The sequence below is a fragment of the Triticum aestivum genome, chromosome 6A (assembly GCF_018294505.1).
Source record: "Triticum aestivum cultivar Chinese Spring chromosome 6A, IWGSC CS RefSeq v2.1, whole genome shotgun sequence".
Taxonomy (NCBI): domain Eukaryota; kingdom Viridiplantae; phylum Streptophyta; class Magnoliopsida; order Poales; family Poaceae; genus Triticum; species Triticum aestivum.
Window position 1 is genome coordinate 146111045 of NC_057809.1, and position 26085 is coordinate 146137129.

The 26085-nt window shown below is 46.5% G+C and overlaps 2 protein-coding genes across 3 annotated transcripts; one reads left to right on the forward strand and one right to left on the reverse strand.

Annotated features, from left to right (window-relative positions):
- The first annotated feature begins 16077 nt into the window (after positions 1-16077).
- LOC123132540 (protein ALTERED PHOSPHATE STARVATION RESPONSE 1) lies at positions 16078-18410 on the forward strand. Its single transcript, XM_044552367.1, has 4 exons — positions 16078-17023; positions 17193-17353; positions 17467-17690; positions 17792-18410. Exons 1-4 carry the CDS (start codon positions 16132-16134, stop codon positions 18408-18410), a joined length of 1896 nt encoding a protein of 631 aa, XP_044408302.1. The 5' UTR covers positions 16078-16131.
- Positions 18411-18480: 70 nt separating this feature from the next.
- On the reverse strand, positions 18481-21012 carry LOC123132541 (bZIP transcription factor RISBZ4). Of its 2 annotated transcripts, none has more exons than XM_044552370.1 (5): positions 20597-21012; positions 19807-19912; positions 19401-19554; positions 19229-19304; positions 18481-19139 (listed from the first exon to the last, which is right to left on the reverse strand). In XM_044552370.1, exons 1-5 carry the CDS (start codon positions 20756-20758, stop codon positions 18699-18701), a joined length of 939 nt encoding a protein of 312 aa, XP_044408305.1. In that variant the 5' UTR covers positions 20759-21012; the 3' UTR covers positions 18481-18698. The 2 variants fall into 2 exon arrangements, with proteins under 2 accessions (XP_044408305.1, XP_044408304.1); XM_044552369.1 differs by having other exon boundaries at positions 19401-19557.
- Positions 21013-26085: the final 5073 nt, after the last annotated feature.

Sequence of the window (26085 nt, forward strand, 5' to 3'; positions counted from 1 at the left end):
CAATAGCATCAACCTTGGCTTTATCAACTTCAATACCTCTTTCAGAAACTTTATGCCCCAAGACAATACCTTCATTAAGCATAAAGTGGCACTTTTCCCAATTCCAGACAAGATTAGTTTCTTCACATCTCTGCAAAACTCGATCAAGATTGCTCAAGCAATCATCAAAAGAGGAACCATAGACGGAAAATTCGTCCATGAAAACCTCACAAATCTTTTCACAAAAGTCAGAGAATATAGCCATCATGCATCTTTGAAAGGTAGCAGGTGCATTACATAAACCAAAGGGCATACTTCTATAAGCAAAAGTACCAAAAGGGCATGTAAAAGTAGTCTTTGATTGATCTCTAGCCGACACAGGTATTTGAGAGAAACCAGAATAACCATCTAGAAAGCAATAGTGTGTATGTTTGCATAATATTTCTAGCATTTGATCAATAAAAGGTAAGGGGTAATGATCTTTCTTAGTAGCTTTATTTAATTTGCGTAAATCAATTACCATCCTATAACCTGTGATAATTCTTTGTGGAATCAATTCATCTTTATCATTAGGAACAACAGTAATACCTCCCTTCTTAGGGACACAATGGACAGGACTTACCTACTCACTATCAGCAATGGGATAGATTATACCTGCCTCCAGAAGCTTTAATATTCCTTTTCTTACCACTTCTTTCATCTTAGGATTCAGACGTCGTTGAGGATCACGAACTAGTTTGGCATCTGCTTCCAAATTTATTTTATGTTGACATAGAGTGGGACTAATGCCCTTAAGATCATCAAGAGTATATCCAATAGCAGCATGGTGCTTCTTCAGAGTTTTCAATAATCTTTCTTCTTCATGCTCTGAAAGGTTAGCACTAATAATAACAGGATATATCTTCTTTTCATCAAAATAAGCATATTTAAGATTATCAGGCAAAGGTTTAAGCTCAAACACGGGATCACCCTTGGGTGGAGGAGGATCCCCTAAGATTTCAACAGGCAAGTTGTGATGCGGAATAGGTTCCTGTTTAAAGAATACTTCATCTATTTCCCTTCTTTCATTCATGGACATATCATTTTCATGGTCTAGCAAATAGTGTTCTAAAGGATCGCTAGGAGGTACGGCAATAGAAGCAAGACCAATAATTTCATCCTTACTAGGTAATTCTTCCTCACGATGTTATTTACTAAATTTAGAGAAATTAAACTCATGAACCATATCATCCAAGCCAACAGTAACAACATTCTTAGTGCAATCTATGGTAGCATTGACAGTATTTAAGAAGGGTCTACCAAATATAATGGGACAAAAGCTATCTTGCGGAGAAGTAAGAACAAGAAAATTAGCAGGATACTTAGTTTTCCCACACAAGACTTCAACATCTCTAACAATTCCAATTGGTGAAATAGTATCTCTATTGGCAAGTTTAATAGTAACATCAATATCTTCTAACTCAACAGGTGCAATTGCATTCTTAATTTATTTGTATAAGTCATGAGGTATAACACTAGCACTAGCACCCATATCACATAAGCCATGATAACAATGATCTCCTATTTTAACAGAAATAACAGGCACGCCTACCACGGGTCTATGTTTATCTTTAGCACAAGGTTTAGCAATTCTAGCAGTTTCACCTTCGAACTAAATAACATGCCCATCAATATTATCAGACAAGAGATCTTTACCAATAGCAATATTAGGTTCTACTTTAACTTGCTCAGGAGGTGTATAAGTTCTAATATTGCTTTTACGAACAACAGTTGAAGCTTTAGCATGATCCTTTATTCTAATAGGGAAAGGTGGTTTCTCAATATAAGAAGTAGGAACAATAGGATCATTATAAGTGACAATCTTTTCTTCAACTTTAATAGGTGCAGCTACTTTTACTTCTATGGGAGGATGATATTTAAACCACTTCTCCTTAGGGAGATCAACATAAGTAGCAAAAGATTCACAGAAAGAAGCTACTATCTCAGAGTCAAGTCCATATTTAGTGCTAAACTTACGGAAAATATCGGTGTCCATAAAAGATTTAACACAATCAAACTTAGGTGTCATACCTAACTCCTTACCTTCGTCGAGGTCCCAATCTTCAGAGTTGCGTTTAATTCTATCCAATAAATTCCATCTGAATTCAATAGTCTTCATCGTAAAAGAGCCAGCACAAGAAGTATCGAGCATGGTGTGATTGTTATCAGAAAGTCGAGCATAAAAACTTTGCATAATTATTTCTCTTGAGAGCTCATGATTGGGGCATGAATATGTGAAGCTAGATCTATTAACAGTCTTGTGCAAAATTAATTTGAGCTCTCTATTACTCAATTCTACTTGACCACTGGACTGCGGGTGATAAGGAGATGCAATTCTATGATTAACATCATATTTAGCAAGCATTTTATGGAAAGCAGCATGAATAAAATGTGAACCACCATCAGTCATTAAATATCTAGGGACTCCAAACCTTGGAAAAATGACTTCTTTAAGCATCTTAATAGAAGTGTTATGATCAGCACTACTAGTTGGAATAGCTTATACCCACTTAGTAACGTAATCAACAGCAACTAAAATATGTGTGTATCCATTGGAGGCAGGAAAAGGTCCCATATAATCAAAGCCCCAAACATCAAATGGTTCAATAACAAGTGAATAATTCATAGGCATTTCTTGACGTCTACTAATATTGCCAATTCTTTGACATTCATCACAAGATACAACAAACTTACGGGCATCCTCGAAGAGAGTAGGCCAATAAAAACTGGATTGCAATACCTTATGTGCAGTTTATCTCCAGCGTGGTGTCCTCCATAAGCTTCGGAGTGACACTTGCGTAGGATCTGTTCCTGTTCATCCTCAGGTACACAACGTCTAATAATACCATCTACTCCTTTATAAAGATGTGGGTCATCCGAAAAGTAATGTCTCAAATCATAGAAAAACTTTTTCTTTTGATGGTATGTGAAGCTAGATGGTATAAATTTAGCAACAATATAATTAGCATAATCAGCATACCATGGAGCAGTACGAGAAGCATTTATGACATTTAGTTGTTCATCATGAAAGCTATCATCAATAGGTAGTGGGTCATCAAGAACATTCTCTAGCCTAGACAAGTTGTCTACAACGGGGTTCTCAGCTCCCTTTATATCAATAATATGCAAATCAAATTCTTGTAGTAAGAGAACCCATCTAATAAGTCTAGGTTTAGCATATTTCTTTTCCATAAGATATTTAATAGCAGCATGATCCGTGTGAATGGTTACTTTAGAATCAACAATATAAGGTTTGAACTTATCACAAGCAAATACAACTGCTAAGAATTCTTTTTTGGTAGTAGCATAATTTCTTTGAGCATTGTCTAGAGTTTTACTAGCATATTGAATAATATTTAATTTCTTATCAACTCTTTGCCCTAGAATAGCACCTACAGCATAATCACTAGCATCACACATAATTTCAAAGGGTAAATTCCAATCAGGTGGCTAAACAATAGGTGCAGAGATCAATGCTTTCTTAAGTATTTCAAATGCTTCTACGCAATCATCATCAAAAACAAATGGTATATCTTTTTTTAATAAATTAGTCAGAGGCCGAGAAATTTTTGAGAAGTCCTTAATGAACCTCCTATAAAAACCGGCATGACCAAGGAAACTTCTTATACCTTTGATGTCCTTGGGACATGGCATCTTTTCAATAGCATCAACCTTAGCTTTATCAACTTCAATACCTCTTTCAGAAACTTTATGCCCCAAGACAATACCTTCATTAACCATAAAGTGGCACTTCTCCCAATTCAAGATAAGGTTAGTTTCTTCACATCTCTGCAAAACTCGATCAAGGTTGCTTAAGCAATCATCAAAATAGGATCCATAGACAGATAAATCGTCCATGAAAACCTCACAAATCTTTTCACAAAAGTCAGAGAATATAGCCATCATGCATCTTTGGAAGGTAGCAGGTGCATTACATAAACCAAAAGGCATACATCTATAAGCAAAAGTACCGAATGGGCAAGTAAAAGTGGTCTTAGATTGCTCATCAGCTGACACGGGGTTTTGAGAGAAACCGGAATAACCATCTTGAAAGCAAAAATGTGTATGTTTGGATAATCTTTCTAGCATTTGATCAATAAAAGGTAAGGGGTAATGATCTTTTTTAGTAGCCTTATTTAATTTGAGGAAATCAATTACCGTCCTATAACATGTAATAATTCTTTGCGGAATCAATTCATCTCTATCATTAGGAATGACAGTAATACATCCCTTTTTAGGGACACAATGGACAAGACTTACCCACTGACTATCAGCAACGGGATAAATTATACCTTCCTCGAGGAGCTTTAGTATTTCCTTTCTTACCACTTCTTTCATCTTAGGATTCAGTCGTTGTTGGTGATCACGAACTGGTTTGGCATCTTTCTCCAAATTTATTTTGTGTTGACATAGTGTGGGACTAATGCCCCTAAGATCATCGAGAGTATATCCAATAGTAGCACGATGTTTCTTCAGAGTTTTCAATAATCTCTCTTCTTCATGCTGTGAAAGGTTAGCACTAATAATAACAAGATATATCTTTTTCTCATCAAGATAAGCATATTTAAGAGTATCAGGTAACGGTTTGAGCTCAAACACGGGATCACCCTTGGGTGGAGGAGGATCCCCTATGATTTCAGTAGGCAAATTGTGTTTCAGGATGTGTTCCTTTTTAAAGAATACTTCATCTATTTCCCTTCTTTCATTCATAAACATATCATTTTCATGGTCTAGCAAATACTGTTCTAAAGGATCACTAGGAGGCACGGCAATAGAAGCAAGACCAATAATTTCATCTTTACTAGGCAATTCCTCTTCACGTGTTGTCTACGAAATTTAGAGAAATTAAATTCATGAGACATATCACCTAAACCAATAGTAACACCATCCTTTTCGCAATCTATCCTAGCATTAACTGTATTCAAGAAGGGTCTACCAAATATAATGGGACAAAAGCTATCTTGTGGGGAACCAAGAACAAGAAAATCAACAGGATATTTCGTTTTCCCACACAAGACTTCAACATCTCTAACAATTCCAATTGGTGAAATAGTATCTCTATTGGCAAGTTTAATTGTGACATCAATATCTTCTATCTCAGCAGGTGCAATATCATGCATAATTTCTTTGTTTAAGTCATGAGGTATAGCAATAGCACTAGCACCCATATCACATAAGCCATGATAACAATGATCTCCTATTTTAACAGAAATAACAGGCATGCCTACCACGGGTCTATGTTTATCTTTAGCACAAGGTTTAGCAATTCTAGCAGTCTCATCACAGAAATGAATAACGTGCCCATCAATATTATCAGACAAGAGATCTTTAACAATAGCAATATTAGGTTCAACTTTAATTTTCTCAGGAGGTGTATAGGTTCTAATATTACTTTTACGAACCACAGTTGAAGCTTTAGCATGATCTTTTATCCTAACAGGAAAAGGTGGTTTCTCAACATAAGCAGTAGGAACAATAGGATCATTATAAGTGACACTCTTTTCTTCAACTTTAATAGGTGCGACTAATTTTACTTCTATGGGAGGATGATATTTAAACCACTTCTCCCTATGGAGATCAACATGAGTAGCAAAAGATTCACAGAAAGAAGCTACTATTTCAGAGTCAAGTCCATATTTAGTGCTAAATTTACGGAAAACATCGGTATCCATAAAAGATTTAACACAATCAAACTTAGGTGTCATACCTGACTTCTTACCTTCGTCGAGGTCCCAATCTTCAGATTTGCGTTTAATTCTTTTCAATAAATCCCATTTGAATTCAATAGCCTTCATCATAAAAGAGCCAGCACAAGAAGTATCGAGCATGGTGCGATTGTTATCAGAAAGCCGAGCATATAAATTTTGAATAATTATTTATCTTGGAAGCTCATAATTGGGGCATGAATATAACATTGATTTAAGCCTCCCCCAAGCTTGAGCGATGCTTTCTCCTTCGCGAGGCCAGAAATTATATATATAATTGCGATCACGATGAACAAGATGCATAGGGTAATACTTTTGATGATCCAGCTTCAATCTTTTATAGTCTCATGATCTCATATCATCACATAGCCTATACCATATCAATGCGACTCCCTTCAAAGATAAAGGGAAGACCTTCTTCTTAGCGACATCATCGGGTATACCTGCAAGCTTAAATAATCCACAAACTTCATCCACATATATTAAGTGCTCATCAGGATGCTTTGTTCCATCTCCTGTAAAAGGATTAGCTAGCAGTTTTTCTATCATGCCCGAAGGATACTCATAAGGAATTTCATTTTCAATAGGTTCAGTAGGTTGAGGAGCAACTCTTTGCTCTACTGGACGGGGTGAAGATACCCCGAACAAGCCCCTCAGAGAATTACTTTCCATAGTAACAAGTGACAGTAAATTTCAGCACACTATATAAATTTTTCCTTACCAAAATCCACCTACCAAAGGGGCTAAACTCCCCGGCAACGGCGCCAGAAAAGAGTCTTGATGACCCACAAGTATAGGGGATCTATCGTAGTCCTTTCGATAAGTAAGAGTGTCGAACCCAACGAGGAGCAGAAGGAAATGATAAGCGGTTTTCAGCAAGGTATTCTCTGCAAGTACTGAAATAAGTGGGAACTGATAGTTTTGTGATAGGATAAATTGTAACGAGCAACAAGTAACAAAAGTAAATAAAACGCAGCAAGGTGGCCCAATCCTTTTGTAGCAAAGGACAAGCCGGAATAAACTCTTGTAATAGGAAAAGCGCTCCCGAGGACACATGGGAATATCGTCAAGCTAGTTTTCATCACGTTCATATGATTCGCGTTCGATACTTTGATAATTTGATATGTGGGTGGACCGGTGCTTGGGTGCTGTTCTTACTTGAACAAGCATCCCACTTATGATTAACCTCTATTGCAAGCATCCGCAACTACAACAAAAGTATTAAGGTAAACCTAACCATAGCATGAAACATATGGATCCAAATCAGCCCCTTACGAAGCAACGCATAAACTAGGGTTTAAGCTTCTGTCACTCTAGCAACCCATCATCTACTTATTACTTCCCAATGCCTTCCTCTAGGCCTAAAGAATGGTGAAGTGTTATGTAGTCGATGTTCACATAACACGACTAGAGGCTAGACAACATACATCTTATCAAAATATCAAACGAATACCAAATTCACATGACTACTCATAGCAAGACTTCTCCCTTGTCCTCAGGAACGAACGTAATTACTCACAAAGCATATTCATGTTCATAATCAGAGGGGTAATAATATGCATATAGGATCTGAACATATGATCTTCCACCAAATAAACCAATTAGCATCAACTACAAGGAGTAATCAACACTACTAGCAACCTATTAGCAGCAATCCCGGACTTTGAGACAAGAATTGGATGCAAGAGATGAACTAGGGTTTGGAGATGAGATGGTGCTGGTGAAGATGTTGATGGAGATTGCCCTCTCCTGATGGGAGGAGCGTTGGTGATGACGATCGTGATGATTTCCCCCTCCCGGAGGGAAGTTTCCCCGGCAGAACAGCTCTGCCGGAGCTCTAGATTGGATCCACCAAGGTTCCGCCTCGTGGCGGCGGAGTCTCGTCCCAAAAAGTTCCTTCTTATTTTTTTCTCATCGAAAGACCTCATATAGGAGAAGATGGGCGTCGGAGAGCCACCAGGGGGCCCACGAGGTAGGGGGCGCGCCCTAGGGGGGCGCCCCCCACCCTCATGAGCAGGGTGTGGGCCCCCTGGCCTTCATCTTTGGCGTGGATTTTTCCTTATTTCTTTTAAGACGTTCCGTGGAGTTTCAGGACTTTTGGAGTTGCGCAGAATAGGTCTCTAATATTTGCTCTTTTTCCAGACCAGAATTCCAGCTGCCGGCATTCTCCCTCCTTATGTAAACCTTGTAAAATAAGACAGAATAGCCATAAGTATTGTGACATAAAGTGAAATAACAGTCCATAATGCGATAAATATCGATATAAAAGCATGATGCAAAATGGACGTATCAAGGAGCTCGTCCAGATCCAGCAAGGAATGGTAGAGGCAGGCACCGGCGAGGGTTGCCTGAGGCATGGCGACGTCAGGCGGTCTTGCGGAAGAGGGAATGGGGTGAGAGGGAGCGCGAGGGGAAAATGAGAAGAGGAGAGGGAGCGGGATCGGCCTGGGAGGTCCTTCGGCGGAGCTTGACGGCGACGAGATCTTTGGTGGCCGCCGATGACTGACGGGGTGCGGCGCAGACGCGAGGTGGCGCTCGGGCGGAGGTCGTTGCCTCGATCCAGATTGGATCGAGCGCTGTGGGAGGAGCAGCGGCGCGCTTCGGGCGGAGATGGGCTTCCAGGGCCCCGATCTGGGTCCTGGCGGACCGCGCGGCGGCGCAGGGGTGTGGGAAGGCGCTGGCGACAGGTGGCGTGGCGTGATAGGCCGAGGGTGGCGGTGCTGGTGGTGGCTGGCAGTGGCTGGCGAACGGCGGCGTGCCAAGTGGCGGCGGGAAGCGGGCAGGCGCGGAAATTGAGGAGGGTAGGTGGATGGAGGTAGGTGGAGTCTAGTGGATGCCAAATTTGGAAGGAGGGTGTCCATATATAGCAAAATGGCTAGGGTTTGGGTCTAGGGGTTGTTTCTGGACCCTCCGATCTCGATCGAACGGCACTGGACGCAAGGAGGGGTAGGTTGGGCCTTGTGGGCTGTGAAGAGGAGGTTGGGCTGAGATGAGAGGGAAGGAGTGCAGCCCGGCAACTGTTTCCGGAGACCGAAAACGTCCGACATTTGACTGGCTATACTGCCGCTATAGTTAATCGTTGGGGCATCAAACGGACTCCGAATGCGATGAAACTTGGCAGGCGACCTACTAACAACATAACAACACCGCATGCCAACTTTCAACCCATTCTGAGAACATTTTCTGGCCACTTATAAAAATAATATTTCGGACGTGCTGCGGGCGCGTGCAAGTGTGTCTGGGCTCAGAACGGATAACGGAAAGGACTGGGAGACCCAAACGGATGCAAGTTTTGAAAACATGATGATGCAATGTGGATGATGACATGGAAAGATGCAACACGCAAGCGAATGACATGGCAACAACAGCGAATAATGGAAGACACCTGGCGCAACGGTCTCGGGGCGTCACATGGAGGCAGGAGTAAAGTTGTGCAGTTAGAGGCCGTAATACTCCAGAAGCCCTCGGAGGAACGGATGAATTGGAAACCCGACACCTCTTAGCCGATAAGGGACGAAGCACACTCGTTCCCCCTGGATGGATTGGGGAAATTTTCAGCCTGAACCCCGCCATTGAAGGAGGTCAATCCAGCTCGAACAGGGACTAGATCTGCGGGGGGAAGGAATCCCTGTGTTTGTAGCTTCACCAGCTGACTGTGGGATACGGAACACCTCTCCCATTTGCCTTTTTCGGGAACGTCGGGGTGGGATGAAGAGTTGGGAGCGTCAGCCATATTGGAACAGACTATCCTAGCGTGCTCAAAGGATTTCTCCATGTGGTGCTGAATGGATCTGAGATCCAATCTCTTTAAATAGACACTCCTCCTTACATGGCCGTGGTGTTATGAGTAAAAACTCCCTGACCTCTCACCTTCGCTCGACATGTGGAAATTGAAGTTGTTGACACACATAAGCCAAGGGGTACGACATTAAATGGGAGGCCGAGTAGATCACTTTGAAGTCATCGGAGGAAGAACCCGCCTTGCAATGCCGGAGACAATCTGCAAGCCGGACACCTCATCATTGAAGTCTGGTTCGGGGGCTACTGAGGGAGTCCTGTACTAGGGGGTCCTTGGGCGTCCGGCCTGTTAGCCATGGGCCGGACTGTTGGGCTGTGAAAATACGAAGACCGAAGACTCTACCCGTGTCCGGATGGGGCTCTCCTTGGCGTGGAAGGCAAGCTTGGCGACCAAATATGAAGATTTCCTTCTTCTGTAACCGATTTTGTGTAACCCTAGATCCCTCCGGTGCCTATATAAACTGAAGGGCTAAGTCCATAGAGAATAATCATAATCATAGTCATACAGGCTAGACTTCTAGGGTTTAGCCAGTGCGATCTCGTGGTAGATTGATACGTCTCCAACGTATCTATAATTTTTGATTGTTCCATGCTATTATATTATCTGTTTTGGATGTTTATGGGCTTTATTATACACTTTTATATTATTTTGGGGACTAACCTATTAACCGGAGGCCCAGCCCAAATTGCTGTTTTCTTGCCTATTTCAGTGTTTCGAAGAAAAGGAATATCAAACGGAGTCCAAACGGAATGAAACCTTTGGGAGAGTTATTTTTGGAACGGAAGCAATCCAGGAGATTTGGAGTATACGTTAGGGAAGCTTCGAGGTGGCCACGAGGCAGCGAGACATAGTTGCATAATTATTCGACTACTCATTGATCTTCACTTATATCTTTCGGAGTAGTTTGTCATTTGCTCTAGTGCTTACTTATATCTTTTAGAGCACGGCGGTGGTTTTATTTTATAGAAATAATTGATCTCTCATGCTTCACTTATATTATTTTGAGAGTCCTTTAGAACAACATGGCATAATAAAAACTATCATAAAAAGTGCATTGAATACTATGAGAAGTTTGATACTTGATGATTGTTTTGAGATATGAAGATTGTGATATTAGAGTTATGCTAGTTGAGTAGTTGTGAATTTGAGAAATACTTGTGTTGAAGTTTGTGATACCCGTAGCATGCACGTATGGTGAACCGTTATGTGATGAAGTCGGAGCATGATTTATTTATTGATTGTCTTCCTTATGAGTGGCGGTCGGGGACGAGTGACGGTCTTTTCCTACAAATCTATCCCCCTAGGAGCATGCGCGTAGTACTTTGTTTCGATAACTAATATATTTTTGCAATAAGTATGTGAGTTCTTTATGACTAATATTGAGTCCATGGATTATATGCACTCTCACCCTTCCACCATTGCTAGCCTCTCTAGTACCGCACAACTTTCGCCGGTACCATAAACCCACCATTTGCCTTCCTCAAAACAGCCACCATACCTACCTATTATGGCATTTCCATAGCCATTCCGAGATATATTGCCATGCAACTTTCCACCGTTCCGTTTATTGTGACACGCTCCATCATTGTCATATTGCTTTGCATGATCATGTAGTTGACATCATATTTGTGGCAAAGCCACCGTTCATAATTCTTTCATACATGTCACTCTTGATTCATCGCTCATCCCGGTACACTGCCGGAGGCATTCACATAGAGTCATATTTTGTTCTAAGTATCGAGTTGTAATTCTTCAATTGTAAGTAAATAAAAGTGTTATGATCATCATTATTAGAGCATTGTCCCAGTGAGGAAAGGATGATGAAGACTACGATTCCCCCACAAGTCGGGATGAGACTCCGGACAAAAAAATAAAAAAAATAAAAAAAGAGAGAAAAAAGAGGCCCTAAAAAAAGAGAAGGCCCAAAAAGACAAAAAAAATGAGAGAGAAAGAGAGAAGGGGCAATGCTACTATCCTTTTACCACACTTGTGCTTCAAAGTAGCACCATGATCTTCATGATAAAGAGTCTCCTATGTTGTCACTTTCATATACTAGTGGGAATCTTTCATTATAGAACTTGGCTTGTATATTCCAATGATGGGCTTCCTCAAATTGCCCTAGGTCTTCGTGAGCAAGCAAGTTGGATGCACACCCACTTAGTTTCTTTTGTTGAGCTTTCATACACTTATAGCTCTAGTGCCTTCGTTGCATGGAAATCCCTACTCATTCACATTGATATCTATTGATGGGCATATCCATAGCCCGTTGATACGCCTAGTTGATGTGAGACTATCTTCTCCTTTTTTTTCTTCTCCACAACCACCATTCTATTCCACCATAGTGCTATACCCATGGCTCACGCTCATATATTGCGTGAAGATTGAAAAGGTTTCAGAACATCAAAAGTATGAAACAATTGCTTGGCTTGTCATTGGGGTTGTGCATGATCTAAATATTTTGTGTGATGAAGATAGAGCATAGCCAGACTATATGATTTTGTAGGGATAGATTTCTTTGGCCATGTTATTTTGAGAAGACATGATTACTTTGTTAGTATGCTTGAAGTATTATTATTTTTATGTCAATATTAAACTTTTGTCTTGAATCTTATGGATCTAAATATTCTTGCCACAATAGAGAAGATTACATTGATAAATATGTTAGGTAGCATTCCACATCAAAAATTTTGTTTTTATCATTTACCTACTCAAGGACGAGTAGGAATTATGCTTGGGGATGTTGATACGTCTCCAACGTATCTATAATTTTTGATTGTTCCACGCTATTATATTATCTGTTTTGGATGTTTATGGGCTTTATTATACACTTTTATATTATTTTTGGGACTAACCTATTAACCGGAGGCCCAGCCCAAATTGTTGTTTTCTTGCCTATTTCAGTGTTTTGAAAAAAGGAATATCAAACAGAGTCCAAATGAAATGAAACCTTCGGGAGAGTTATTTTTGGAACGGAAGCAATCCAGGAGACTTGGAGTATACGTCAGGGAATTTTTGAGCTGGCCACGAGGCAGGGAGGCGCGCCCCCCACCCTCGTGGCTCCCCTGACCGACTTTTTTCGGGAGTTCAGCCGCCAGAAGCCTCCGTAGCCACCGAAAACCAATCTAGACCCGTTCCGGCACCCTGCCGGAGGGGGGGATCCCTCTCCGGTGGCCATCTTCATCATCTCGGCGCTCTCCATGACGAGGAGGGAGTAGTTCTCCCTCGGGGCTGAGGGTATGTACCAGTAGATATGTGTTTGATCTCTCTCTCTCTCTCGTGTTCTTGAGGTGATACGATCTTGATGTATCGCGAGCTTTGCTATTATAGTTGGATCTTATGATGTTTCTCCCCCTCTACTCTCTTGTGATGAATTGAGTTTTTCCTTTGAAGTTCTCTTATCGGATTGAGTCTTTAAGGATTTGTGATCCACTTGATGTATGTTTTGGTGACCAACTTGCGAGTCCCGTGACCTCGTGAACTTATGCATAGGGGTTGGCACACGTTTTCGTCTTGACTCTCCGGTAGAAACTTTGGGGCACTCTTTGAAGTTCTTTGTGTTGGTTGAATAGATGAATTTGAGATTGTATGATGCATATTGTATAATCATACCCACGGATACTTGAGGTGACATTGGAGTATCTAGGTGACATTAGGGTTTTGGTTGATTTGTGTCTTAAGGTGTTATTCTAGTACGAACTCTATGATAGATTGAACGGAAAGAATAGCTTCATGTTATTTTACTATGGACTCTTGAATAGATCGATCAGAAAGGATAACTTTGAGGTGGTTTCGTACCCTACCATAATCTCTTCGTTTGTCCTCCGCTATTAGTGACTTTGGAGTGACTCTTTGTTGCATGTTGAGGGATAGTTATATGATCCAATTATGTTATTATTGTTTTGAGAACTTGCACTAGTGAAAGTATGAACCCTAGGCCTTGTTTCAACGTGTTGCAATACCGTTTGTGCTCACTTTTATCATTAGTTACCTTGCTGTTTTTATATTTTCATATTACAAAAACCATTATCTACTATCCATATTGCACTTGTATCACCATCTGTTCGCCGAACTAGTGCACATATACAATTTACAATTGTATTGGGTGCGTTGGGGACACAAGAGACTCGTTGTTATTTGGTTGCAGGGTTGCTTGAGAGAGATCATCTTCATCCTACGCCTCCCACGGATTGATAAACCTTAGGTCATCCACTTGAGGGAAATTTACTACTGTCCTACAAACCTCTGCACTTGGAGGCCCAACAACGCCTACAAGAAGAAGGTTATGTAGTAGACATCATAGATCAACTCTTGTAATACTCATATTCATCAAGATCAATCAAGCAGGAAGTAGGGTATTATCTCCATAGAGAGGGCCCAAACCTGGGTAAACATCGTGTCCCTTGTCTCCTGTTACCATCGACCTTAGACGCATAGTTTGGGACCCCCTACCCGAGATCTGCCGGTTTTGACTCCGACACTCAACGCTATATATTATTTCCCAATGATGTATGGCTATCCTATGATGTTTGAGTAGATCTGTTTTGTCCTATGGGTTAATTGATGATCGTGATTGGTTTCAGTTGCATGTTTTATTACTGGTGTTGTCCTATGGTGCTCTCCGTGCCGCGCAAGCGTGAGGGATCCCAGTTGTAGGGTTTGCAATATGTTCATGATTTGCTTATGGTGGGTGGCGTGAGTGACAGAAGCACAGACCCGAGTAATTGTGTATGGGAGTAAAGAGGACTTGATGCCTTATAATGCTATGGTTGGGTTTTACCTTAATGATCTTTAATAGTTGCGGATGCTTGTTAGAGTTTCAATCATAAGTGCATATGATCCAAGAAGAGAAAGTATGTTAGCTTATGCCTCTCCCTCAAATAAAATTGCAATAATGATTACCATTCTAGTTATCGATTGCCTAGGGACAAATAACTTTCTTATTGACAAAAGCTTTCCACTTTTATTACCTTGCAATTTATCCGTATTTTTATTCTCGCAAAGTACTCATAGTTTTATCCTTGCAAAATAGTTTCATACTTGTTTTCGGTAAAGCAAACGTCAAACGTGCATAGAGTTGTATCGATGGTTGATAGAACTTGAGGGAATATTTGTTCTACCTTTAGCTCCTCATTGGGTTCGACACTATTACTTATCGAAAGAGGCTACAATTGATCCCCTATACTTGTGGGTTATCAATTAGCGTTAAAAAGACCCAGAAATATCGAAAACCCTTCGAAAACCACACCAAAACCCTCTTATAAAAGTGACAAAATATCGAGCCATTAGGCAACTTTAGCCCGGACTCCAAGGCTACCTCAAATGCAACGCCTGGTCGAAGCGCTCCAGATCAACCACCCCAAGACCACCCAAGATTTTAGGGGTACACACCATCTTCTAGTTCACCAAGGAACACCCACCACTGGCGTTTTCACTATCATCAACATGTCAATTAAAATTCCTGGCCAACTTTTCCATCTTTGAGTGCCCATATGGGATGCAGGATGACCACCGAGTAGTAGCAATGAGAACCGGCTTTGTCAGATCGACCCAGCCAGCCCACGTTAGGTTTCTTCCCCTCTAGCCATGAATGTGAGCACCAAACTTGCCGATGAGAGGTTGCAATTCCACCTTCCGGGGGCGCTGAATGTGCAGGGGGGATCGAGGTATTTGCCGGGGAAAGCGGACATCTTAGCTGGGAAGATCGAGAGGGTGTCAGCTAGGTCAATGTGCTCGCAACGAATAGGAAATACTTCAATCTTGCTGATGGTCGTTCTTAGACTAATGGCATCGGCGAAAACATCAAGGATGTGGCGGATGGCTGATAACTTCTCCTTGTTTGGGTGGCAAACATTCCAGCATCATCTACGTACAGAGGAGTTCTTAGTCTAGCATTACGAGGCTAAACAAGCTTAAGAACCCCCATTTCTGTAGCCATGTTGTGTATCTGTTGCAGCAGTGGGTCAATGGTGAGGATGAAAAGCATGGGTGAAAGCGGGTCGACATGACGAAGCTCTCAAGCATGGTGGGATGGGGGCGGAATCTCGTTAAGCAAAACGCTAAAGGTCAAGGATGACAGGAACAAAGAAATCCAGTCGTGCATATTCTGGCCAAAACCCAGAGCTTGCAACACCTCAAACAGGTACGCCCAATCAACTGAGTCGAAGGCCTTAGATATATCGAGCTTTAAGAAGTGGTTGGATTTTTCTTTGTGTGCAAAGTTTCGATAAGATTCTAGACATGGAACATTATTGTATCTCCATTGGAGATTCTTCCTTTCATCGGTCTGAGCCAAGAAGCAATGCTAAGATGCAACTTTCGCCAGTCTATCTATCAATAAAGAAGCACAGCGTGTGAAGCGTTACGACCATTTCTTGTCAGCGAGAGATTCTTTGCAAGCCTGAGCTCTTCCATGTTTCCCTCAGCTTCAGTTCACCTCCCCAGGGAATTCTTCGTTTCTTGCACAGACCCAACGCAACCAAAGCATCTCAAGACGTACTGATCCCTACTACAAGAACACGTAAACAGAACGAGACAGTAATCACGTCCGCCTCTCGTCCTCGTACCGACCGACCCAACGGCAGCAGCAAGCAATCTGGCCTGCCGGGACCGATGGGCTGCTCCTCGTCGAAGAAGCTCGACGAGGAGGAGGCCGTGAAGGCGTGCCACGACCGCCGGAGCTTCGTCAAGAAGGCGATCGCGCAGCGGGACCTCCTGGCCTCCTCCCACGTCGCCTACCTCCAGTCGCTCCGCCGCGTCTCGCTCGCGCTCTTCTACTGCCTCGCCGAGGACGAGCACCTCTACTTCCTGCAGGACACGTCCGCGCAGTGCACCCACCGCCCGTGCTCGCCGGAGAAGAGGGCCGTCCTCCTCGTCGTCAACCGCCTGAGGCAAGGAGGGGCGCCCGTGCACCCGCTGGTAGGGCGGTGGGACGGCGAGGCTGGAGCTGCCGAGGCCGCCGTGGTTGACGGGTTCTTCGGCGTGGATCCCCGGCTCTTCCGCCCTCCGGCGAACGACGTGCCGGTTTCCTCGCCGTCGCACCTGCCGTCGGCGTGGGACGTGTTCTGGGTCGACCCCTTCTCTTCGCTGCCGACCGATCGCGTGGGCTATGTGAATCACGGCGTCCAAGAGGCGAATGCTGATCAAGAAGATGGTGAGATGCCGGAGCTGGAAGAAATAAGCGAGGATGGCAGCAATGGAGAAGGCGAATCAGAGGAGGAGGAGGCGCCTGGTCATGAGCAGGCAGAGGCAGCGCAGGTGGTAGTGGAGCCAAGGGAGCGAAAAGAAAAGAAAAAGGTGGCGGGTGTGAGCAACAAGCTGAGGGTGCGGGCGAGCGCCGAGGTCGAGCAGCAGAGCACCCCCGGCCGATTCACGGTGTTTGTCGACAGGCCGCCGGCGAGCGTGGCGGAGGCCATGAGGGACATCAAGGGCCATTTCTCGAAGGTCGCCGAAACCGCCGGCGAGGTCTCGGTGCTGCTGGAGGTCGTCCCCTACCAGAAGAAAGGTACAGTCATCAGTCATGCAAAACCTCTTCCCCTACCTCAAGCCTGAACTTCTGAATTATACCCTGTCATGTCAATTGCTTTTCTATTCTTCAGACTAGAACAGAGTGAATTATTCAGAACATGCCATAGAGCTGTAGCATTGATCATTGCCGTCTTGTACATAGACAGTTCGACCACCTGCTCCGAGAGGGGACGTCGAGGGGGACGACGGCGGCGAGCAAGTCGGCGCCCGTGAACCTTCGCCGGAGCCATTCCAACTCTTCCAGAGCCACAAGGAGAGCCTCGACAGGCTCTACGCGTGGGAGAAGAAGCTCTACGAGGAAGTCAGGGTACGTTCGACCGATCACACGCGCTTCTCTTCGAATTCAACTCCAACTCTCGTAGAATGATCATAAGTTCAGAACCAGTTAGGATGAAGTTGTGATATGAAATGTATTTCCAGGCAGGGGAGCGCGTCCGGCTGTCGTACGAGAAGAAGGTGGCGCAGCTGAGGAGCCAGGACGCCAACGGCGCGGAGCCGTTCGCGATCGAGAGGACCAGGGCCGCCATCAGGGACCTCCGGACCAAGCTCAACATCTCCCTCGCCTCCGTCGACGCCGTGTCCCGGCGGATCGTCGCCGTCCGCGACGACGAGCTGCTGCCGCAGCTCGCCGAGCTCATCCGAGGGTACGTGTGTTTATTATGGCGTGCTCGATCGGTTCCCCGGACAATGGTGACGCCGCAAGTGTTTGATCGATGTTTCTCGTCGGCGTCGCTGTGCTGTTCAGGCTGGCAAGGATGTGGCGCGTGATCGGCGACGCGCACCGGGTGATGAAGCGCACGGCGGACGAGGCGAGCGCGCTCCTCTCCTCCTCGGCCGCCGGGGCGGAGGGAGGCATCAGGGGCCCGCCGCCGCCGCCGGGGCCGACGCGCGCGGCCACGGCGGCGGGCGCGCTGGCGACGGAGCTCCGCGGCTGGCGCGCGGCGCTGGAGGCCTGGGCCGAGTCGCAGCGCGGGTACGCGGCGGCGCTCTGGGGCTGGGCGCGGAGCTGCGTCAAGGACGGCGAGGACATGCCGCGGCAGATCGTGGCCTGGGCCCGCGCGGTCGAGGCCGTGGACGTGGACGCGGCGATCCGGGCCGTAGAGGGCGTCGCGGCCGAGGCGGCGGCTATCGCGACGGCCGCGCGGCGCCGCAACAGCAGCGCCGAGGAGGAGCCGCCGAACGAGGAGGAAGGGAAGCGGAGGGTCTGCGTCGGGCTGGCGGCGGCGCTGGGCGCCATCGCCGAGGCCGGCGGCCTGGCCTCCGCGGCGTACCGCGAGCTGGTGGCCGAGATGGATGACAGAGAACGCGAGGCAGAAATGGCGGGAAGGGACGACGAGCCGTCCATCCAAAACAACCCACCGTAACCTGTAAATGAAATGGCGGGAAGGGAAGTGCACCGTGTGTAATCTGTAAATGATGAAGCTTACCGCCGACTGACAGATCACAGTTAACTGACATGGTCTCACCATTACATGTACTCTGGGTAGAAAGTTCCATTACATAGCTATAGGCACGGCGAAGACGTAGAGTTATTACCGACTGACGCGACACGAGAGGACTCTGAAAAACTCAAGTCCATCAAGAGTTTTCATCAGCTCAAACACTTTGATGTACGTAGGTAGGTACGCGGGCAGGGAGGGACGTGCATGGCTTCACTTGGACATGGCGCCGTTGGAGCTGGAGTCCCAGCCCCAGACGTCGACGGCGTCGCTGCCGCCGCCGTGCTGCATCCTGCTGCTGTGCTCGAGGCTCTCCAGGCTGGCCATGCTCTGCATCGGCGAGCTCTGCACCTGCTCGGCCGGGGACAGGCTCCCGAAGCAGGCGTCGTCGGGGCCGCCGGGGAGGAAGTCCAGCCCGGCCAGCACGTCCGGGACGCGGCACGGGTTCAGCGCCGCCGGGGACAGACCCAGGTGGCCCAGCCCGCACGACATCGCGCCGCGCGCCACCATGTCCTCCGCCAGCTTCACCTTCACCCGCAGCGCCTCCACGTCCGACTTGAGGATCCGGTTGTCCGTGACCGCCGTCGTGAACTGCTGGTTCGCGTCCGTCAGCTGCTTGAAGATCGACGCGTTGTCACCCCGGAGCTGATCAACCTGCAGTCCAGTCACCCACAAGCCATAATGAACTCAACTGAACCTTGAAAATTACTCCTAGTCAGTACGCACGCCGTAGCCTATCTTACCTGCGTCTCCAGCTCAACCAAGTGAGCTTGCTTCCTCTTCCTCGACCGTCGGGCCGACTCTCGGTTCGACACCATCCTGTAGTAATTGGCAAACAAGGGTTTATGATTTGAGCAGTGAATGAAGAACACAAGGGGAAAAAAAAGGCATAATGGTTCATGGTTGTTGATGTACCGTCTCATCCTTTTCACGTCTGTTGGGTTCGTGCCGTTGTCGCACAAGCCACCGTCGTCGAACATCGACTCGCTGTCGGAGTCCGAGCCGCTCGTGCCTCCGAAAGCTTGGCTCTCTTTGATGCTCAGATTGGTCGCCGACGTGGGACTCGCCGCTGCTGCATAGATAGAGAATTCAACAGAGCATGAGCAAGACACACCAGTCGTCTAGTCATGTGTTGTAACCAAGCCCGGTTTAGACGCAACAGCACCTACTATGTCTGCCCAAACATCTGAATATCATGTGATTCAGTGTGCAGTTTAGTACTGAAAACCATGGCACACAGCAATGAACCATTCTTCTTCTAAACACAATCATATGAACTCACTGAAAACTGTGGAAGAGGAACTATGTTGGATGCATTTACCATAGATTGACGACTGCGACTCGATTGTCGTGGAGACCGCGGGATGCCGTGCGCCGAGGTTCGGGGACTGAGACCACAAGTGAGTCTGAATTGTTCCATTCAGGGTCTGCTTAGTTGGGAAAAAACGAAAGAAATTCAGTACAGTGAAAACAATCGCCCAAGTGGAGCTCTACATCAGAACATATCATGCATAGCAAAGGTGTATTATTCGTTTGCATCTTCTAGTACTACATAGAATTCAGATGTTTGACAAAATTTGATAATTTTTTGGTTGAATTTCAGTCAAATTCGAACACAACTTTTGGTGTTGGCCGAATTGAAAAAGCCAAAATCACCATAAAAGCCACTGATTTCAGTTGATGACCGAAATTCGAATGAAAGAAAAGAAAGACTGAACACACACACACACTCCTAACTTTGGCATATGGGAATCTTTCGTCCACCTCCAAAATATAGTTATATTTTTAAATAAATATGATTTCTTTCTCAAGGATGTTAAGCGTGCATGTTGCCAAGAGGAAAGGCTAGGTCGCATCGCATGGCCCGCATCTCACCCACAAGCCGCAGGTGGTTCAATTAATTCTAGTCGGCAGGAATGATGCAAGCACCATCTCATGCCATCAAGGGGAAAAAATATATGCATATGTCGCGTATGATCATCAGAAATTCAGAACATGCCATGCCATAAGCATCCAAAAATTCCGTGCTATGCAGTACGCGCCACAGTTTCATCAGCTCCTCTGCTGCGCTACGTTAACAGGAGGAGATCGATCGAGGGCGACGGACTCACCGCGTCGGCGAAGCCGAAGGCGCCGGAGAGGTCGGCGGCGGAGAAGAGGCCGTAGGGCCCGTTGGCGGTGCCCACGGCGGCGGTGCCGGGCTTCTGCTCGGCGCCGAGCCCCCGCCCGCGGATGAAGGCCTCCAGCTCCAGCTCCGACGCGCACTTCTTCATCGCCGGTCGCTCGCTCGCTCGCTGCGCTGCCGCTGCGGAGAGGGGGAGGGAGCTGAGGTGAGCTGAGCAGAGCTGCGGAGGAGGAGTCTGGTGGGTGCTCCGGTACGTGGCGTCGGCGTCCGGTGCTTCCTTTTAGAGGGGAGATGCCGCGGTGAGGCGGAACGCTATAGAGAGAAAAAGCTCTTTTCGGCGGTCGATCGATCAATCGGATAGAAAAAAACCAAAGGAGAAGAAAGGTGGCTGGCTGGCTGGAAGGAGTGAAGTCGGGCGTGGAAAGCGGTTCGGCTCGTCTCTGGGGCGCCTTCTTCGAGGATATCTACGGGTCTGCCCCTCGACCGGCCGTATCCAGGCCAGACACGCGGGACCACGGTTTAGGATCCTCGTCACCGCGAAATTGCGAGGCAACGCAAAGAGGAAGTGACGTCCGTGCATGGGTGTCGAGCTCCGGTGGGTTCTCTCTTCTCTGCTTCGAAGAAAATAAAAACATATCGTAGAGCATCTACAATCAGACTTTACAAAGTTTGCCCCACAATGTCTGGGATGCGTCCGCGGACAGCGCCTAGTCACTCCTCATTCCTCGCCTCACAATAGAACATTTCCAGCCGCGTCCCCAACAGGCACCCCAGGACACTTTTTCGGCACCGGTGCCGAAAAAATAGCCCAGTCGCGCCTTCAGGAATCCGTTTTCCGCCGGATTGGGCAGAAATTGACGCCGGCGTATCCAACTCGAACCCGGCGTGCTGGGGATCGCCTGGGGGCGCCGGACGGACCGTTTTTGGCGCGAACTGTGATGGACCCGCCCTGTCAGCGACGCGCCGCTTCGTCGTCCACATCGCCTCGTTTCCCGCGGGAATCAATGCTGAAAGGATCGATATGGTTGACTAGAGGGGGGTGAATAGGCAACTAACAATTTTTAGCTTTTCTTTAGCAATTTAAACTTTGCATCAAAGTAGGTTGTCTAGATATGCAACTAGATGAGCAACCTATATGATGCAACACGAATAGAAACACAAGCAAGCAAGATATATGAAACAAATAATCTACACAAGTAAAGGCACGAGATAACTAAGAATGGAGACGGTGGAGACGAGGATGTGTTGCCGAAGTTCCTTCCCTTTGAGAGGAAGTACGTCTCCGTTGGAGCGCTGTGGAGGCACAATGCTCTCCAAGAAGCCACTAGGGCCACCGTAATCTCCTCACGCCCTCACACAATGGGAGATGTCGTGATTCCACTATTGGTGCCCTTGGAGGCGGCGACCGAACCTTTACAAACGAGGTTGGGGCAATCTCCACAACTCAATTGGAGGCTCCCAACGACACCACGAAGCTTCACCACAATGGACTGTGGCTTCGCGGTGACATCAACCGTCTAGGATGCTCAAACACCCAAGAGTAACAAGATCCGCAAGGGATTAGTAGGGGGAATCAAATATCTCTTGATGGAAGTGTAGATCGGGGTCTTCTCAACCACTCCCGAGCAAATCAACAAGTTTGGTTGGCTAGGGAGTGAGATCGGGCGAAAATGGAGCTTGGAGCAATAATGGAGTTTTAATGATGGAAGAGGTGAGTCAACGGGGAAGAAGGAGACCCTTTATATAGTGTGGAAAAGATCCAACCGTGCGGTACAACCGTACCGTCCCACGGTACTGCCGCGACCCTAGCACAGAAACAGACGCAAGCTGGGGGCGGTACTTCCGCACGCGCGGTACTACCGCGCCCCCCATGCGGTACTACCGCAACGCAAAAGTCCCAGTCAGGGGGAAGGGAAACTACCGTGCCTACTTCCGCAAATAAACAGAAGTAGCAAAAACCCGACACAGTACTACTGCCGAGGGGCGGTACTACTGCCTGACCGCATAGCGCAGTACTACCGCACGGCGAAAGCGGTACTACCGCGGCAGGTGCGGATGTAAAAAATTACATCCGCTCCTACTACCGCAAAGGGGCCGCACTAGCCTGGTGGGCAGCGGTAGTGCAGCTCCAGGGGAGCGGTACTACCGTGAGCACCAGCGGTACTACCGCGCCACCGCGCGGTACTACCGTGGATGCCTACGGTACTACCGTTGATCCAGGAGCGGTACTGCCGCAACCACAATAGCAGCCAGTCAAAGGAGGCAGGAAAAACGGAGGAAGCTCTAAGGAAGAAAGAGGGATAAAAGGAGACGTGTACGTGATGATTCCACCCAAACCTTTCCAACGCGGACCCCCTCTTAATAGTATGGCTTTCCTATGACTCAAATCCACCAAAAAGAAACGTAGAAAAGACGCCGTCTTCGTCAGTCTTCGAGGGGCACCCAATCGTCTTGTGCCTAGCAAAGAAGTGTCTGGAAAACTCATGGCACACGATTAGTCCGCAAATGCATTGTCATCAATCACCAAAACACTTAGGGATAAATATGTCCTTACAATCTTCCCCTTTTTGGTGGATTGATGACAAAACAGGATTTGCACAAGGAAAAATACTATTAAGTAAAAGCAAACCCCTCCTCTCTATAATATAGACGGGCTCCCCCTAAATGTGTGCCACCTAGATGAGCACGAATACTAGGAACAGAGCTCCCCCTATATTATAGAGACAAGGCAAATTTATCACTAGACAAGATAGTACAAACATAAGATAACTAAGATAGATAGAGTGCATATGTCTTACACCATATGGAGGAAAGGTCTCGAAGGCACAAACCGAACAAAAGCAAATGAGGCAAACGAGGTCCAAACGACAAAGCAAACAAACACACCAAGCACGACACAACGCAAATCCCCACACTATCTTCCCCTTTGTCATCGAGACGCCAAAAAGGCAGAGAGGACACCTACACACACGGGGTGGCTCAGGCAGAGAAGTCGTCCCACTGCTCCTCGTGCTCCTCGTCAGACTCAGTGGCGGGGATAGTCTCCTCGATGTCATCCTCTGAACTGGTCCACTTGTAGCCCTGCTTTGACATCCAGGCAGCCTCAGGTGTGATAACTGTTGGGGAACGTAGCAGAAATTCAAAAATTTTCCTACGCGTCACCAAGATCTATCTATGGAGAAACCAGCTACGAGTAGAAGGAGAGTGTATCTACATACCCTTGTAGATCGCTAAGCGGAAGCGTTCAAGTGAACGGGGTTGATGGAGTCGTACTCGTCGTGATTCAGATCACCGATGATCCTAGTGCCGAACGGACGGCACCTCCGCATTCAACACACGTACAGCTCGACGATGTCTCCCACGCCTTGATCCAGCAAGGAGAGAGGGAGAGGTTGAGGAAGACTCCATCCAGCAGCAGCACAACGGCGTGGTGGTGATGGAGGAGCGTGGCAATCCTGCAGGGCTTCGCCAAGCACCTACGGGAGAGGAGGAGGTGTCACGGGAGGGAGGGAGGGAGGCGCCAGGGGCTCAGGTATAGATGCCCTCCCTCCCCTCCAGTATATATAGGGGCAGGGGAGAGGGGGGAGGCGCAGCCTTGCCCCTTCCTCCAAGAAAGGGGTGCGGCTAAGAGGGGGGGAGGAGTCCATCCTCCCCAAGGCACCTCGGAGGTGCCTTCCCCCTTGAGGACTCTTCCCTCTAGGGTTCCCTAGGCACATGGGCCTCTTGGGGCTGGTGCCCTTGGCCCATGTAGGCCAAGGCGCACCCCCTACAGCCCATGTGGCCCCCCGGGGCAGGTGGCCCCACCCGGTGGGCCCCCGGGACCCTTCCGGTGGTCCCGGTACAATACCGATGACCCCGAAACTTGTTCCGATGGCCGAAACAGGACTTCCTATATATAAATCTTTACCTCCGGACCATTCCGGAACTCCTCGTGATGTCCAGGATCTCATCCGGGACTCCGAACAACATTCGGTAACTACATACAAGCTTCCTTTATAACCCTAGCGTCATCGAACCTTAAGTGTGTAGACCCTACGGGTTCGGGAGACATGTAGTCATGACCGAGATGTTCTCCGGTCAATAACCAACAGCGGGATCTGGATACCCATGTTGGCTCCCACATGTTCCACGATGATCTCATCGGATGAACCACGATGTCAAGGACTCAATCAATCCCGTATACAATTCCCTTTGTCTAGCGGTATGGTACTTGCCCGAGATTCGATCGTCGGTATACCGATACCTTGTTCAATCTCGTTACCGGCAAGTCTCTTTACTCGTTCCGTAACACATCATCCCGTGATCAACCCCTTGGTCACATTGTGCACATTATGATGATGTCCTACCGAGTGGGCCCAGAGATACCTCTCCGTTTACACGGAGTGACAAAATCCCAATCTCGATTCGTGCCAACCCAACAGACACTTTCAGAGATACCCGTAGTGTACCTTTATAGCCACCCAGTTACGTCGTGACGTTTGGCACACCCAAAGCACTCCTACGGTATCCGGGAGTTGCACAATCTCATGGTCTAAGGAAATGATACTTGACATTAGAAAAGCTTTAGCATACGAACTACATGATCTTGTGCTAGGCTTAGGATTGGGTCTTGTCCATCACATCATTCTCCTAATGATGTGATCCCGTTATCAACGACATCCAATGTCCATAGCCAGGAAACCATGACTATCTGTTGATCACAACGAGCTAGTCAACTAGAGGCTCACTAGGGACATATTGTGGTCTATGTATTCACACGTGTATTACGATTTCCGGATAATACAGTTATAGAATGAATAAAAGACAATTATCATGAACAAGGAAATATAATAATAATACTTTTATTATTGCCTCTAGGGCATATTTCCAACAGTCTCCCACTTGCACTAGAGTCAATAATCTAGTTCACATCGATATGTGATTAACACTCAAGGTCACATCCCCATGTGACTAACACCCAAAGAGTTTACTAGAGTCAATAATCTAGTTCACATTTACCATGTGATTAACACTCGATGAGTTCTGGGTTTGATCATGTTATGCTTGTGAGAGAGGTTATGGTCAACGGGTCTGAACCTTTCAGATCCGTGTGTGCTTTACAAATCTCTATGTCATCTCCTAGATGCAGCTACCATGTTCTATTTGGAGCTATTCCAAATAACTGTTCTACTTGGAGCTATTCTAAATTGTTGCTCCATTATACGTATCCGGTATCTCTACTCAGAGCTATCCGGATAGGTGTTAAGCTTGCATCGACGTAACCCTTTACGACGAACTCTTTTACCACCTCCATAATTGAGAAAATTCCTTAGTCCACTAGTTACTAAGGATAACTTTGACCGCTGTCCTGTGATCCATTCTTGGATCACTCTTGTACCCCTTGACTGACTCATGGTAAAGCACACTTCAGGTGCGGTACACAGCACAGCATACTGTAGAGCCTATGTCTTAAGCATAGGGGACGACCTTCGTTCC